Raw genomic sequence first — 18,819 nt, 5'->3', positions numbered from 1 at the left:
GAAGTAGGCTTCAGAAGGTGGGAAATAACAAACTCCTCCGAGCTAAAGGAGCATGTTCTAACCCAATGCAAAGAAGCTAAGAACCTCGATAAAAGGCTATGGGAACTGCTAACTAGAATAATCAGTTTATAGAATATAACCTGATGGGGCTGAGAAACACAGCACGAGAACCTTGTGAAGCATATACAAGTATCAATAGCCGAATCGATCGCGCAGAAGACAGGATAATAGATATTGAAGATCAAGTTAATGAAATAAAGTGTGAAGACAAGATTAGAGAAAAAAGGATTAAAATAAATGAACAAAGCCTCCAAGAAATATGGGACTATGTGAAAAGACCAAGTCTACATTTGATTGGTGTACCTGAAAGTGACAGGAATATTGAAACTAAGTTGGAAAACATACTTCAGGATATCATCCTAGAGAACTTCCCCAACCTAGCAAGACGGGCCAACAGTCAAATTCAGGAAATACAGAGAACAGCACAAAGATACTCCTTGAGAAGAGCAACCTCAAGACACGTAATTGTCAGATTCACCAAGGTTGAAATGAAGGAAAAAATGTTAAGGGCAGCCAGAGAGAAAGGTCATGTTACCCACAAAGGGAAGCCTGTCAGACTAACAGCGGATCTCTCTGCAGAGACCCTACAAGCCAGAAGAGAATGGGGACCAACATTCAACATTCTTAAAGAAAAGAATTTTCAACCCAGAATTTCATATCCAGCCAAACTAAGCTTCATAAGTAAAGGAAAAATAAAATCCTTTACAGGCAAGTAAATGCTGAGAGATTTTGTCACCACCAGAACTGCCTTACAAGAGCTCCTGAAGGAAACACTAAATATGGAAAGGAAAAACTGGTAACAGCCACGGCAAAAACAAACCAAAATGTAAAGACCATTGACACTATGAAGAAACCGCATCAACTAATGGGAAAAATAACCAGCTAGCACTATAATGACAGGATCAAATTCACACATAACAATATTAACCTTAAATGTAAACAGTCTAAATGCCCCAATTAAAAGTCACAGACTGGCAAATTAGATAAAGAATCAAGACCCATCAATATGCTGTATTCAGGAGACCCATCTCACTTGCAAAGACACACATAGGCTCAAAATAAAGGGATGGAGGAATATTTACCAAGCAAATGGAAAGCAAAGGAAGCAGGGTTGCAATCCTAGTCTCTGATAAAACAGACTTTAAACCAACAAAGATCAAAAAAGACAAAGAAGGACATTACATAATGGTAAAGGGATCAACGCAACAAGAAGAGCTAACTATCCTAAATATACATGCACCCAATACAGGAGCACCCAGATTCATAAAGCAAGTTCTTAGAGACCTACAAAGAGACTTAGACTCCCACACAATAATAGTGGGAGACTTTAATGCCCCACTGTCAATATTAGACAGATCAATGAGACAGAAAATTAACGAGGATATTCAGGACTTGAACTCAGCTCTGGACCAAGCAGACCTAATAGACGTCTACAGAACTCTCCACCCCAAATCAACAGAATATACATTCTTCTCAGCACCACTTAGCATTTATTCTAAAATCGACCACATAGTTGGAAATACAACACTCCTCAGCAAATGCAAAAGAGTGGAAATCATAACAGTCTCTCAGACCACAGTGCAATCAAATCAGAACTCGGGATTAATAAACTCACTCAAAACTGCACAACTACATGGAAACTGAACAATCTGCTCCTGAATGACTACTGGGTAAATAACGAAATTAAGGCAGAAATAAATGAGTTCTTTAAAACCAATGACAACAAAGCCACAACATACCAAAATCTCTGGGACACAGCTAAAGCAGTATGTAGAAGGAAATTTATAGCACTAAATGCCCACAGCAGAAAGCAAGAAAGATCTAAAATCGACACGCTAACATCACAATTAAAAGACCTAGAGAAGCAAGAGCAAACAAATTCAAAAGCTAGCAGAAGACAAGAAATAACTAAGATCAGAGCAGAACTGAAGGAGATAGAGACACGAAAAACCCTTTAAACATCAATGAATCCAGGAGCTGGTTTTTTTGAAAAGATTAACATAATAGATAGACCACTAGCCAGACTAATGAAGAATGATATATAAATAAATGAAAAATGATAAAAGGGAGATCACCACTGATCCCACAGAAATACAAACTACCATCAGAGAATACTATAAACACGTCTGAGCAAATAAACTAGAAAATCTAGAAGAAATGGATAAATTATTGGACACATACACCCTCCCAAGACTAAACCAGGAAGAAATTACATTCCTGAATAGACCAATAACAAGTTCTGAAATTGAGGCAGTAATTAATAACCTACCGACCAAAAAAAGCCCAGGACCAGATGGCTTCACAGCCAAATTCTACCAGAGGTACAAAGAGGAGCTGGTACCATTCCTTCTGAAACTATTCCAAACAATAGAATAATAGAGACTTCTCTCTAACTCATTTTATGAGACCAGCATCATCCTGATACCAAAACCTGGCAGAGACACAACAAAAAAAGAAAATTTCAGGCCAATACCCCTGATGAACATCGATGTGAAAATCCTTAGTAAAATACTGGCAAACCAAATCAAGCAGCACATCAAAAAAATTATCCACCATGATCAAGTAGGCTTCATCCCTGGCATGCAAGTCTGGTTCAACACATGCAAATCAATAAACGTAATCTATTATATAAACACAACCAGTTGCAAAAACCACATGATTATCTCAATAGATGCAGAAAAGGCCTTCAATAAAATTCAACACCACTTCATGCTAAAAACACTCAATAAACTAGGTATTGATGGAACATATCTCAAAATAATAAGAGCTATTTATGAGAAACCCACAGCCAATATCACACTGAATGGGCAAAAGCTGGAAGCGTTCTCCTTGAAACCCAGCACAAGACAAGGATGCCCTCTCTCACCACTCCTATTCAACATAGTATTAGAAGTTCTGGCCACGGCAATCAGGCAAGAGAAATAAATAAAGTGTATTCAAATAGGAAGAGAGGAAGTCAAATTATCTCTGTTTGCAAATTACATGATTATATATTTAGAAAACCCCATCGTCTCAGCCCAAAAACTCCTTAAGCTGATAAGCAACTTCAGCAAAGTCTCAGGATACAAAATCAATGTACAAAAATTACAAGCATTCCTATACACCAATAACAGACATACAGAGAGCCAAATCATGAGCAAACTCTGATTCACAATTGCTACAAAAGAGAATAAAATACCTAGGAATACAACTTACAAAGGATGTGAAGGACTTCTTCAAGGAGAACTACAAACCACTGCTCAAGGAAATAAGAGAGGACACAAACAAATGGAAAAACATTCCACGCTTATGGATAGGAAGAATCAATATCATGAAAATGGCTGTATTGCCCAAAGTAATTTATGGATTCAATGCTATCCTCATCAAGCTACCATTGACTTTCTTCAGAAAATTAGAAAAAAATACATTAAGTTTCATATGGAACCAAAAATGAGCCCATATAGCCAAGACAATCCTAAGCAAAAAGAACAAAGCTGGAGGCATCATGCTACCTGACTTCAAACTATACTACAAGGCTACATTAACCAAAACAGCATGGTACTGGTATCAAAACAAAGATATAGACCAATGGAATAACACAGAGGCCTCAAAAATAACACCACACATCTACAGCCATCTAATCTTTGACAAACCTAACAAAAACAAGCAATGGGGAAAGGATTCCCTATTTAATAAGTGGTGTTGGGAAAAATGGCTAGCCATATGCAGAAGACTGAAACTGGACCCCTTCCTTACACTTTATACAAAAATTAACTCAAGATGGATTAAAGAATGAAACATAAGACCTAAAACCATAAAAACCCTAAAAGAAAACCTAGGCAATACCATTCAGGATATAGGCATGGGCAAAGACTTCATAACTAAAACACCAAAAGCAATGGCAACAAAGCCAAAATTGACAAATGGGATCTAATTAAACTAAAGAGCTTCTGCACAGCAAAAGAAGCTATCAACAGAGTGAACACTAAACCTACACAATGGGAGAAAATGTTTGCAATGTATCCATCTGACAAAGGGCTAATATCCAGAATCTACAAAGACTTTAAACAAATTTACAAGAAAAAGACAAACCCATCAAAAAGTGGGTGAAGGATATAAACAGACACTTTTCAAAAGAAGACATTTATGCAGCCAGCAAACATATGAAAAAAAGCTCATTATCATTGGTCATTAGAGAAATGCAGATCAAAACTACAATGAGATACCATCTCATGCCAGTTAGAATTGTGATCATTAAAAAGTCAGGAAACAACAGAGGCCGGAAAGGATGTGGAGAAATAGGAACGCTTTTACACTGCCGGTGAGAGTGTAAATTAGTTCAACCATTGTGGAAGACAGTGTGGCAATTCCTCAAGGATCTAGAACTAGAAATAGCATTTGACCCAGAAATCCCATTACTGGGTATATATCCAAAGGATTATCAATCATTCGACTATAAAGATACATGCACAGGTATGTTTATTGCAGCACCATTTACAATAGCAAAGACTTAGAACCAACCCAAATGCCCATCAATGATAGACTGGTTAAAGAAAATGTGGCACACATACACCATGGAATACCATGCAGCCATGAAAAAGAAAGAGTTTATGTCCTTTGCAGGGACATGGATGAAGCTGGAAACCATCATTCTCAGCAAACTAACACAGGAATAGAAAACCAAACACCACATGTTCTCACTCATAAGTGGGAGTTGAATAATGAAAACATATGGGCACAGGGAGGGGAACATCACACACTGGGGCCTGTTGGGGGGTAAGGGGCCTGAGGAGGGATAGCATTAAGAGAAATACCTAATGTAGATGATGGGTTGATGGGTGCAGCAAACCACCATGGTACATGTATACCTATGTAACAAACCTGCACGTTCTGCACATGTATCCCAGAACTTAAAGTATAATAAAAAAAAAGAAAAGAAAATACAAGTAGAAATGATAAATAATATCAAAAACTGGGATTTACTGAGATGTACCTGTCAAATCACAATGTATTGTTTTCCAATACGTAAATAAAACTAAAAATAGTCTCCAGTTTTTAATTAAAACATGAAATATCCACACATTTTGCTTTGAGAATAAATTTGTTTAGAAAATAAAAAAATGGGAGAGCTGACAAGTAAATATAGATTTTTAAAACTCTTTAAATGAAAACTTTATTTTAGCACTTTAAAAATGAGAAAGCACTGTCAAATCCATCATTTAAATCTAAAATGACCCTATGAGTTAGGCCTCGCAAGGATTTATATTATTGACATTTTACAGATTGAAAATTGAGACCCACCCCCCCCAAATTAAAGTAAATTGTCCAAATTCAAATAGCAGGAAAATGGTGTGGTTAAGATTAGTCATAGCTTTAAACCTGTGGTGAATTGTCATGGAACCATAGTCTTCCCCACTTCTTCTACTTTTCTGGGAGGTTATAAACACAATAGGATTATGGAAATTGGTTTTTAATTAAAATCTTGGAGTAAATCCAGTTATGATAGAGGTAAGATTTAGGGCTCCCATTTCAGAAAAGCAACAATAACAAAAGATATGTACTAGCGACTAGTTACCCTGGAGGATGAAGCAGGCCTTTTACTATTTCCTGGTTCTGTCTCTGATGAATGCTCTAATCCAAAGAGAATCTGCCTTCATTTCACACAAATCATCCACAGCCTTTAGTTGTCTCTTGCCATCACCCCTTTCCTTCATATTAAGCCAAAGGCAAACTGCATAAAACAAAAGTCTGTTTTATTAAGTACTAGTATATGGATATGCTGGCACTGGTCTGCTAAGTTCTGATAGTGCTCTTCTTGGCCTCTTAAGCAGAAGTTACAGTAACAGAGAGGAGCACATGGAGAGGAAGGGAGAAGAGAAAGGACAAAAAACCAGAACAACTGTAGGTAAGGAAAGAGAGAGAGAGAGGAAGAGGGAGGGAAGCGAAGAGGGGAAGAGAGGCAAGTAAAGGAGAGAGAGGAGGATAAAATATTATATATCCAAAGAAAAAAACACTGGACAGAGAGTCAGAAGAACAGATTTTAAGGCCCATGATCAATAGCTGATGATGCATGAATCCCTGAACACCTTTAAGTCTCGCGTTTCTCACCTGTAAGATGTATTCAATCAGCTCTGCCTTTTCCTGGGTGTTGAAGGTCAAATAGCACAAGGGAGGTAAAGACACTTGAAAACAGCATCGACATTACCACCTACAGCGAGTGGGTACTAAGATGAAATCATCGCATTTTTTTTTTTTTTTTTTTTTTTAACGAGGGAATTTGCTCAGACTCTGTCCAGGCTCTCCTTTGGAGTCAGCTTGCCATTATTTAGCAGCTGATTTTTCCTTGCCTCCTACTCTTTTCTCTGCCTGCTGCTGCCTTACCTTTGACCTTATAATGGTGACTTAATGCCTGAGAAGGGCCAAGTAAGTTAGAAGTAAAGATAACAATCAAATTAGTCTACTTAGTTCCATGTTAACAAAAGCTTTAATCTGGGGGAGGGGGTGGGGAAAAAAAAAATCAGAACTTGTTAACGCCTGAAATCTATGAGGCATATTACAAAGTGCTTTCAAGTTATGTCATTAGAACCTAACAATAAGACAGTTAATGAAGCAGAATGATGATTAATGTCACCTCTTAATAGATGAACAAATAAAGTAACAGTTGGGACTAGAACCCAGGATTCCTCTGCCAGTGCTCTAATATGGATATTTGCTAAAAAACCCTGAGCAGTACATAAACAACCATCACTTCATCACGGTATGTTCCTAGCCCAGGGTGCCCAGAGAAAGCCCTTTAACACTTAACAGATGCCAGCTGTTGGCACAGACTTCCCCACTCTAACCACAGGATGCAAATCTGGATAAGCTGCCCAGGTTAATTAGGAAGGCTGGAATTACATCAGCCCCCAGTGGTCACAATTGGGTGTCCCATGGGAAATATAATATTCCATGAAAAATTAGAGTTTCTTTGGTAAAACTAATGAAAGAAGGGAGAATAAGGGTGAGATTTTATGAGAATGATACAAATATGAAAATTTTTCATCCTTTAGAGTGGAGGTTTAATGAACACTAAGATGGCACATAAACCGGAAGCATATTTTCTAAATAAATAACCATTAAAGTAACTAATAATGATCATTATAAGCAACTTGAAAGAATGATGTAGAAGTAGAAAAATAAGAGGAAGGAATTGGGATGTTCTTGTAAATGGGACGTTTACATCAGGGAGACTCCCTGTTTATATCAGGGAGTCAATGGATAATATTCAAAAAAGATAAGACTAAGACTATTAAGTTACACTTACAATCACTAGTAGAAACAGAAACCTATGATTACTCTGTTAGAAGAAAATGCACTCAATGAAAAGCAAAGAAAATACAGACAACATGGTAATATATTTTTAAAAAATAATAATACAAAAATCAAAATGTTATAATTAAGGCCGTAACTGTCGTATTAATATATGTAAATAGGTTAATCTTACCCATTAAAAGAAAAAGACCCCAAGATTGGATCACAAAGTAAAATTTAATCATATGATGTATGCAAGTGCACATCAAAAACAGAGGCTCAAAATGCTTAAAGTAAAATAGACAAAGATATACCAAGAAAATTCAAAGAAAAAGAATGTAAGGGTTGCAATATTCATCAGGAAAGTTATTAAAGTAATTAAACTCTATAATGAAAAATATTGCATCTAAAGCAAAGATTCAACATCTATGAATATTTCTACAATAAAAAATACAATATCAACATTCATGTAAAGTCACAAGAGTAAAATAAATCCACCACAGTAATAAAAAAATTTATCCTATCTCAATCTATGACAAATCAAGTAGCCATATATATAAACATTACATGTATATAACTAAATGTAGCAATATATATAACATTTATTACTAAATAGACAAAGATAGAGTATACCTAAATAACATAATGATAGATCTCAGTACCACTTATGAAACTCTATATGTAGAACTCTATATATATGATACACTAATCTCACTACCACTTATTTACACTGTATGTAGAACTCTGTACGTATGATATACTAATTCCAAAAAGAGAGAAAGCAGTATAATAGTGATATGCTAATTCCGAGGAGAGAGAAAGTAGAAAGCAGAGAGAGCACATTTAAGTATTTAAGAAATTGATAAAAAAATTGGCGATTTAAAGGTAAACATATTTAGTAATTCCCAGAGAGTAGAAATAGTAAGAGAAGAAATTCGCTGAACACAATGTAATAAAACTATAAATTAATAACAAAATTTAAAAGCATAAAAATTCAACTTTAAATAAAGTTACTTCAATCTATTATGAGGTCAAAGAGGAAATGAACAAACAATAATATTAGGATATATGAAATATAATAATAAAAACTATTAGGTATCTGAAAAAGCCACACTAATGAAAATTTAATAGTCAGAAAGCTTATATATCTAACAAAAATAACCATAAATGAATTAAAATTTCAAGTGAAGTTATAAAATGCAAGATATATATACAAAGATAGAATTAATACATAATGCAGATAAATATAGAAAATAATGAATGAGAAAAAAAGAATTCTATTATGAACTAGTAAACGCAAAAGAAGTGGTACTTTAAAATCTATCAACCAACCATTAGCTAATAGAATCCTCACACAAGGAAGAAAGTAATTATCTGCAAAATAAACTTTTATTATTACTTTAATTACCTCTTTTAGGCTTTCTCAATTGAGTGAGTATCTACAAACCTGAACAAAACTAAGTGATCTTCTAATAAGACATAAATGACTGAAACTTATCATAAAAGAAAGAAAAAAAATTTAAACATGCCAGTGCTATAGAGAAAATTGAGAAAGTTGTAGTGTTTATCTTCCTTTAAAAGCACCAGGTTCAGGCATTTTCATAGGTGAAACACACCAAACATTCTAAGTAACAAATAAAGCCATTTGTTTATCTAATAAAGTCAATAGAGAATAAAGAGAAAGTAGTTTTTAAGAAAATTATCTAACATTGAAACCAAACTTACAAGGATAGCCCAATTAAAAAAAAAACTGTATGTCAATTAAACTTCTGAATATTAATGCAAAAACCTATTAATACTTGCAATTAATATTCAATAGCATATTAATAATTATATACTAATTCCAGGTAGTATTCATACCTTGAACCTGCCAAAATGTTTCAATAATAAGAAATGTGTGAGCATTTTTTATTAAACCTAAGGAGAAAAGTAAATATATGATCATCTTCAAAGATGCAGCAAAAACGTTTGATAAAATTCAGTAACTAGGCATAGATTCCCAGCAGACTGCTTTTCCTGAAAATAATAACTTGAAATTCTGCAGACACAATTGATAAGTGAATAAAACCCATTCTTCCACTCCCCACTTTGCCAAAAAAAACAAAAACAAACAAAAAAACTACCTGAAGACTTTGGAGAGTAAGTAGTCTCCACAATTTCAAGGAGGAATAAATCCCACAGTATTTTATATACCAAAAAAAAAAAAAAAACCAAGAAAAGATGAACCACTCTCAAGAAAAGGGACAGTCAACAGAAGCAATCCTGAGATGACCAAGAGGTTGAAATTATCAGAAAGAACTTTAAAGCAATTATTGTAATTATGCTAACTTAGGTAAAAGAAACTATGCTCATAACAATAAAAATATAAAATTTCTTAAGAAAATAAAACCTATACTAAAGAACTACATGGATATTTTAAAACAAAAAGGTATAATATTTGAAATAAAAATACTGGATAGATTTAATAGCAGAATTAAATGACAAAGAAAAATTTCAGTGAACATGAAGATAGATAAAAGAAAATCATCCAATTTGAAGATAAGTCACAGAAAAGAATGGGAAAAAATAGAGCTTCAGAGACTTGTGGGAGAGTGTCAGAAATTCTAACATACATGTAATTTAAGTACCAGGAAAACAAATAGAAAGAAAAAATGAAATAAAAAGTAATAGCCCCAAACCTCTGAAACTTGTTGAAAGATAAATTTACAGATGTGAGAAGCTTAGATAATCTCAAACAAGATAAATAAAAAAGAAGCACATGTAGCACATCAATGTCAAATTTCTAAAAACTAAAGATAAAGATAAAATGTGAAAGCAGCCAAAGAATATAAAGAGGAACACCAGTTCAAATCATTGTGGACCTCTCATCAGAGATGGAAGCCAAGCAATAGTGGGACAACATCTTGAAAGTGCTGAAAGAAGAAAGAAGTAACAATGTCAAGCCAAATTCTATAACTAGAGAAAATATTCCTCAAGAATTAAGACTAAATAAAAGTATTTTCAGAAAGAAAAACTAAGAGAATGTATCACCACTAGATTATACTACAAGGAATGCTAAAATGTAATTTTTCATGTATAGGAAAAACGACGTTAAAGGGAAACGAATCTTACGGAAGAAATGAAGAATATCATACATGTTAACATCTAAGTAAATATAAAAGACTATTTTATCTAAATTTCTTTGAAATACTTATGATTTATCAAAGCACAAGTTATCACATTATCTCACAGGTTATGGATTAAAAGCATGAGCCAACTGTGATTTCTACAACAAACACACTTTAAATACAAAGACATAAATAAGTAGAAAGTAAATGGATAAAAAAAAACTATGTGTATTACTCCCTTTTTATACTGCTATGAAGAAATACCCAAGACTAGGTAATTTATAAAGAAAAAAGTTTAATGGACTCAACGGTTCTAAGTGGCTGGGGAGGCCTTACAATCATAGTGGAAGGTGAAGGAGTAAAGGGACGTCTTACGTGGTGGCAAGCAAGAGAGCATGTGCAGAGGAACTGCCCCGTATAAAACCATCAGATATATTGAGATTTATTCACTATCATGAGAACAACATGGGAAAAATCTACCCCCATGATTCTATTACCTCCCATCAGGTCCCTCCCACAACACATGGGGATTATGGAAGCTACAGTTCAAGATGAGATTTGGGTGAGGACACGGCCAAATCATATCACTATGCAAACGGTAAGTATAAAAATGACACAGTGGTTATAATAATATAAGATTTTAAAATAAACTTTATAACATAGAATTTTGCCAGAAATAAAGAATACTTCATAATGAAAAAAAGGCTGAATTCACCAGAAAGACACCAATCATACATGTGTATGCACCTAATAATAGACTCAAAATATGTGAGGCAAAAGTTAACAAAATTAAAAAGAAAACTAGAAAATTCCACAGTGATAGATTTTTGCACTCCTCTCGGTAACTATTAAAAAGCTACACAAAAAATCATTAAAAATATATGTAATCTAAATAGCATTATCAAACACAGTATCCCAATTGATATTTGTAAAAAACTACAAATAAAATTCAAGTGTACATGACAGATTCACAAAGATATATCATAATGCACTTCATAAAACAAATCTGAAAGTATCAGTAAGGAATGAAATTAAAGACAGTATGCTCTCTAAATTAGAATTAAGTAGAATTAAGATATCTATAAAAACCTGAAGTATTTGGAAATTAGCCAATACAACTTACAATGTATCCATGGGTCAAGAGGAAAATCACAAGAAAAATTTAAAAATATCTCTAAATGATAATAGAAGCACAACATATCAAAATCTTTGGGATGCAGCAAAAGTAGTACTTAAAAGGAAATTAATAACTGTAGATGTTCATATTAGGAAAGTTTAAAATCAATAATCTTGGGTTGCACTTTAAGCAGTTAAAAAAAGAAAAAGTAAACCCAAAGTAGAATAAAGGAAATAATAAAGATAAGAGTAGAAATGGACCGGGCGCAGTGGCTCACACCCATAATCCCAGCACTTTGAGAGGCCAAGGCAGGCGTATCACCTGAGGTTGAGACTTCAAGACCAGCCTGACCAACATGGAGAAACCCTGTCTCTACTAAAAATACAAAAAATAAGCTGGGCATGGTGGCACATGCCTGTAATCTCAGCTACTTGGGAGGCTGAGGCAAGAGAATCGCTTGAACTCGGGAGGTGGAGGTTGTGCTGAGCCAAGATCATACCATTGCACTCCAGCTTGGGCAACAAGAGTGAAATTCTGCCTCAAAAAAAAAAAAAAAAAAAAAAAAGAGAGCAGAGATAGAGATATAGAGATCAACTAATTAGTAATTAGCAAAACAATAGTAAAAATTAACCAAGTGAAAAGCATAATCTTGTTAAAAACCAACAGAATTGGTATGATCATCAACAGAAAAGAAAAAAGAAGGAAGACACATATCACTGATATGGTTTGGATCTGTGTCCCCACCAATTCTCATCTTGAATTGTAATCCCCAGTGTTGGAGGTGGGGCCTAATGCAAGACGATTGGATCATGGGGGCATATTTCTCAGGAATGGTTTAATGCCATCCTCTTGGTACTCTCCTCATGATAGTGAGTGAGTTCTTGTAAGATGTGGTCATTTAAAAGTGTGTAGCATCTCCCCACTTTCTCTCTTGCTCCTGCCCCTACCATGTGAGATGCCTTGTTCCCTTTTTCCTTCTGCCATGATTGGAAGCTTCCTGAGGCCCTCCAAAACAGAAGTTTCTGTATAGTCTGCAGAACTCTGAGCCAATTAAATCTCTTTTTTTTCTTCTTCTTTTTTTGAGATGGAGTCTCATCTCTGTCACCCAGGCTGGAGTGCAGTGGCTCGATCTCAGCTCACTGCAATCTCCGCCTCCCAGTTTCAGTCAATTCTCCTGTCTCAGCCTCCTGAGTAGCTGGGATTACAGGCATGCACCACCATGCCTGGCTAATTTTTGTATTTTTAGTAGAAACGGGGTTTCACCATGTTGGCTAGGCTGGTCTCGAACTCCTGACCTCAAGTGATCCACCCACCTTGGCCTCCCAAAGTGCTGGGATTACAGGCGTGAGCCATTGCACATGGCAAACCTCTTTTTTTAATAAATTACCCAGTCGTAGATATTTCTTTATAGCAATGAGAGAATAGAATAATACAGAAAATTGGTACCAGGAATAGGGCATTACTATAAAGATAACTAAAAATATGGAAGCAACTTTGAAACTGGGTAACAGGCAGAGGTTGAATGAGTTTAGAGGGTTCAGAAGAAGACAGGAGGATGAGAAAAAGTTTGGAACTTTCTAGAGACTGGCTGAATGGTTATCACCAAAATGCTGATAGTGATATGGACAGTGAAAGCCAGGCTAATTAAGTCTCAAATGTAAATGAGAAACTTACTTGGAACCGGAGCAAAGGTCACTTTTGTTAAGCCTTAGCAAAGAACTTGGCTGCACTGTGCCTCTGCCCTAGGTGTCTGTGGAACTTTCAACTTGAGAGTGATGATTTAGGATTATCTAGTGGAAGAAATTTCTAAGCATCAACACATTCAAGATGTGGCCTGGCTGCTTCTAAGAACCTATACTCATACATATGAGCAAAGAAATGAATTAAAGTTGGACTCATATTTAAAGAGGAAACAGCATTAAAAGTCGGAAAATTTGAAGCCTGGCCATATGGTAGGAAAAAAAAAAAGCCAATTTTCAGGGAAAGAATTCAGGTAGGCTGCAGAAGTTTGCATAAATAAAAAGGAGCAAGTGCTCATAGCCAGGACAGTGGGGAAGACAACTCACAGGCATTTTAGAGACCTCCTTGGGAGGCCCTCCCATCACAGGTCCTGAGGCCTAGGAGGACTAAATCCCCAGTGTTAGAAGTGGGGCATAATAGGAGGTGATTGGATTATGGGGGCAGATTTAGCAGGAATGGGTACCATCCTCTTTGTATTGTCCTCACAATAGTGAGAACTGGTCACTTAAAAGTATATAGCACCTTCCCCTCTCCCTCTTTCTCCTGCTCCCACTATGCAAGACGCCTCACCCCTCACTTTGTTTTCTACCATGGTTGGAAATTTCCTAAGGCCTCCACCGAAGTGGAAGCCATTTTGCTTCCTGTATAGCCTGCAGAACTATAAGCCAATTAAACTTATTTTCTTTATAAATCACCTGGTCTTAAATATTTCTTTATAGCAATGAGAGAACAGACAAAATCACCAATATCAGGAAAGAAAGAAGATATCACTAAATATCTGATGGATATTAAAGGGATTATAAGGAAATATTATTAACAACTTTATGCCTTCAGCTGCAACAACTTAAATAAACAACAAATTCCTTTAAAAGTATAATTTATCAAAATTAATATGAAATAAAAAAATTAGTCCCCCTAGCCTCAGGACCTGTGATGGGAGGGCCTCCCAAGGAGAAAAAATTATGATAAACAGAATATTTATAAAACAAATTAACTTTACTATAAGAATTTCCCACCAAGAAATGATCAGGCCCAAGAAGATTTCCCTTATTAACTCCATCAAACAGTCAATGAAAAGATAACTCCACTCATATAAAAAATCTTTTAGAAAATAAAAGAGGAGGGAACATTTTCCAACTTGTTTTATGATGGCAGCATAGCCAAAATATGAAAACCTAGCAAAAACATTTTAAAAAATGAAAATAACAGACTAATATCCCTCATGAACACAGGCACAAAAATTATCCATAAAATATTAGCAAACTAAATCGAGCAATGCATAAAAAGAATAATATGTCACAACCAAATGTGTTTATCTTAGGAATGAAAAGCTGACTTAATATTTGAAAACCTTAATAAAAATAAGACTTTCAAAAATTAGGCAAGCTGATTAGAAAATAAATATGCATAAATAAATATGCAAATTCTACAAAACAAGATTAATAAGTGGGGAGTAACCCAACCAGATATTGATACATAATATAAGGTTATAATAATTAAAACCATTTTGAGCTTTAAGAAACACAAATGGAATGGAATAGAAAATCCAGGTACAGAAACACACAGAGAAAAGTACTACATTATAAAATAATAAAAATAAAATATCGAATATATGATATCGAGAAACCTAGCCTGCCATCTGGATAAAAATTAAAGTTTATTGCATACCTTCTTCTTTATTCAAGGCAAGTTTTAGATGAAATATAAGTCCGTTGTTAAAAGCAAAATAAAATCACTAGACAAAAACTTAGAAATTTAGTTTATAATTATAGTATGGAGAAAGCTTTTCTCAAAAAGACATAAATTTAGAAGACTTGAAAGAATGAGAAATTTGATACCTATATTAGTTTGTTTCACACTGCTGATAAAGACATACCACAAACTGGGAACAAAAAGAGGTTTAATTGGACTTACAGTTTCACACGGCTGGGGAGGCCTCAGAATCATGGCAGGAAGTGAAAGGCACTTCTTACATGATGGCAGCAAGAGAAAATGAGCAAGAAGCAAAAGCAGAACCCCCGATAAACTCATCAAATCTCATGAGACTTATTCACTTCCACAAGAATAGCACTGGAAAGCCAGCCCCCATGATTCAATTACCTCCCCCTGGGTCCCTCCCACAACATGTGGGAATTCTGGGCGATAGAGTTCAAGTTGATATTTTGGTGGGGACACAACCAAACCATATCAATACCCCAAAACTAAAGGTCATGAAAAATAGCATAATAATGTTAAAAGAGATATGACAAACTGGGAAAGATTTATTTGCAACATATAGGACAGAAAAGGAATTCAGTTCTCTAATACACAAATAGCTCTTACAAATCAATAAGAAAAAAATTAAACATCCCAATAGAAAAAAATATGGGCTATAGTCATAAATAGGCAGTTCACAGAAACATAAATAAAATAGCTTTCTAATCCAAGGATAAAAACACATACCGTTCTTCAAATTCTAGTGATGCAATTCAAACCCCAAATAAGAGACTTTTCTTTGCCATCTCACTGGCAATGTAAAAATGTTTTGTAATACTTGATGTTGGTGTGGGTGTGTGGAAAAGATTACCCTCATACTTTGTGAAAGTATTAATTGGTAGCACCTGTTTGGAAAGCAATTTGACAATACTCATCAGTTAAAATTTACATGACTTTGACCTAAAAATTCCACTTCCAGAAATCCATTAATGCATTACAGGAACAATTACATGTTTGTGCAAAGTCCTGTAAGCAAAGATATTTGTAGCAGCACTTTGTAGCAGCAACAGTAAAAATAGATACATATCAGTGAGGGACTGGCTAAATAGATCAAGCTTAAGAGGTAATATTCTGCACTATTAAAAAACACTGAGATTGATCTATAGATGATTATATTAATCTCCAAGTTATATCACTGGTAGATATTATAGCATGAGGCAGGACAGTTTCTGACATGTGCTTTCATTAGGTAAAATAATACATAATAAATACGTGTGTAGATATATACTTTTAAAAGTATATAAGCATATATACACAGAGAGACCTTGATATGGTTTTACTATGTCCCCACCCAAATCTCATCTTGAATTGTAACTCCCACAATTCCCATGTGTCATGGGAGGAACCCAGAGGGAGGTGATTGAATTATGGGGGCAGGTCTTTCCTGTGCTGTTCTCGTGATAGTGAATGAGTCTCATTAAGTCTGATGGTTTTAAAAACAGGAGTTTCCCTGCACAAGTTCTTCTCTTGTCTGCCACCATGTGAGATGTGCCTTTCACCTTCTGCCATGATTGTGAGGACTTCCCAGCCATGTGGAACTGTAAGTCCAATAAACCTTTTTCTTTTGTAAATTGCCCAATCTCAGGTATATCTTTATCAGCAATGTGAAAATGGACTAATACAGACCTTTTTATTCTTTTATATTTATAGACTATTTATTTTAAAATAAACAAGAAACTGCTGACTATCACCCATGGAAAGAAGGCTGAAGAACCGAGGGTCTGGTGTAGAAGACAGAGTTCCTGAAAATGAACATTTTTGTAATATTTAAATATACATTTTACAATGTGTAATATTATTATTGAAAAAATTCAACAGTTTTAAAAGCTAATGAACTTAATAAATTAATCACTTCCTGTATCCATAAAAAGAATATGCAAAAATAAGTTTTTTATGTATTATGCATAGTGTAAGGAAAACCAATCACTTGATGAACTTGTGCTTTTTTCTGTATCTTGAAAAGATTTCAAACCCTACTATATGCCAGTCCTAATGCCAGGTGCTTAAAGGACAACAAAATCAACATTTTCCCTCAAGGAATTCACAATTCAATGGGAAGACCTCACATTCAGTCTTAGAGGCAGACTGTTGTTTCTCTGGCTTAGATAAAAAATGTTTAGTAAAGGCAGATGCCTCGAAGACCATGACAGGAACTTACCCAATTCAGCGTTCTCCCCTGTAGAGCTCACCAAGTCTCTTGGTATTTGTCAACATCTGTGAAACAGTTGACACACCTCACCACCCCCACGTCACTGAGCTTCCAGGAATGATCCCAAGAGACATTTTATAAGAAGAGCTACTACCCATTTTGGTTCTATCCACTGAGATTTACAGAATAATTTCAATTCCCAGAGGCATTACACTTTTTAGCTATCTCTTTGGAACGTTCTTCCCCTTTGGTTCTCCTTCTTTGGCTAACTCCTCCCCAATATTAAATATTGGCTCAAGTGTTTCTTCTGAAAGTTTTCTCTGATTATCTGACACACAAATTAGGTTGAGTGCATTTTCCCCATGTTCCCACAACTCTTTCTTCCTTACATTAACTATTTATTTGTCATGTCCTCATACTAAAATACAAATTTACTGACATGGTTTGGCTGTGTCCCCACCAAAATATCAACTTGAGTTGTATCTCCCAGAATTCACATGTGTTGTGGGAGGGAACCAGGGGGAGGTAATTGAATCATGGGAGCCGGTCTTTCCTATGCCAGTCTCGTGATAGTGAATAAGCCTCACGAGATTTGATGAGTTTAACAGGGGTTTCCGCTTTTCCTTCTTCTTCATTTTCTCTTGCTGCGGCCGTATAAGAAGAGCCTTTCCCCTCCCGCCATAATTCTGAGGCCTCCCCAGCCATGTGGAACTGTCAGTTCAATTAAACCTTTTTTAATTCCCAGTTTGGGGTATGTCTTTATCAGCAGCGTGAAAACGAACTAATGTATTTACTTAAAGTTGTATCCCTGGAGGCTGACATAGAGTAGGAACTCTAGTTTAATGATTTCAACTTTCATGATTTCACTATCCTCCCTTGGGTTCTCCCAGCTTACAGTGCCAAACTGAATTTTTGGCTTGTTTTCCCTGCATGTCCATCCCTGTTGCACCAGTTCTTCAAGTATAAGATATATACTCACTTGTCCAGGGACATCCCAGGGAAGGTAAACTTGCCCAGGCAGATGCGATAGACAGCGCTCAGAGGAATCCGCTGCAGCTGCACACAACTGAGCATGATGAAGTCATATTTGCAGATCAAGAGAGTCTTGTCTGTGACCAGCAGAATTCTCTCCTTCTCATTGTTCCAGTGGTCTATCCTATAGGAATCATCATAGCAAATAAAAATTGATGGCACAGCCTAAGTCAAAAGCAATGACATTCACATCTCTCCTAGCACAGAAAACAGTGAAGTTTGATCAACTCAGAAGAGAGAGGGGCTGAGAAATACCTAATACCACACCACTACCCCACTCAGTCTGGTCTCATGACTAAAGAAGGAGGAAAGGTGGAAGATGATGGAGAAATATTTTATCATCCCAGAGGTCAAAGATGGTTGCCTACCTATGATGGAATCTATTAGGGGAATACCCAGTGTGTGTGGTGTTAGCAGTCAACTGACTCATACTTCCCCACATCTTCCCAGTTCTCTAGGAAACTTCATAGAGGACATCTTCCTTCATGGACACCAAAAATATCTTTTTGTTCTAGCTGAATCCGCACCACAAATTTACTCACTACGAACTAGCCTACGCTAATTTCCAAAGGTTGCATTGCTGACGGGAA

At 35.6% G+C, this 18,819-nt stretch overlaps 1 protein-coding gene across 1 annotated transcript in view; it reads right to left on the bottom strand.

Moving 5' to 3' along the window:
- TPRG1 (tumor protein p63 regulated 1) overlaps positions 1–18,819 on the bottom strand; it is a 150,306-nt gene that overhangs the window by 65,709 nt on the left and 65,778 nt on the right. Inside the window, exon 4 of the mRNA XM_003256642.4 lies at positions 18,177–18,353. Within this exon, the coding sequence (XP_003256690.1) occupies positions 18,177–18,353 (177 nt within the window). The remainder of the gene's footprint in view (positions 1–18,176; positions 18,354–18,819) is intronic.

This window comes from Nomascus leucogenys, chromosome 11 (assembly GCF_006542625.1).
Source record: "Nomascus leucogenys isolate Asia chromosome 11, Asia_NLE_v1, whole genome shotgun sequence".
Lineage (NCBI taxonomy): Eukaryota > Metazoa > Chordata > Mammalia > Primates > Hylobatidae > Nomascus > Nomascus leucogenys.
Note: the sequence above shows the minus strand (reverse complement) of the source record. Positions and strands in the feature narration are given on the sequence as shown.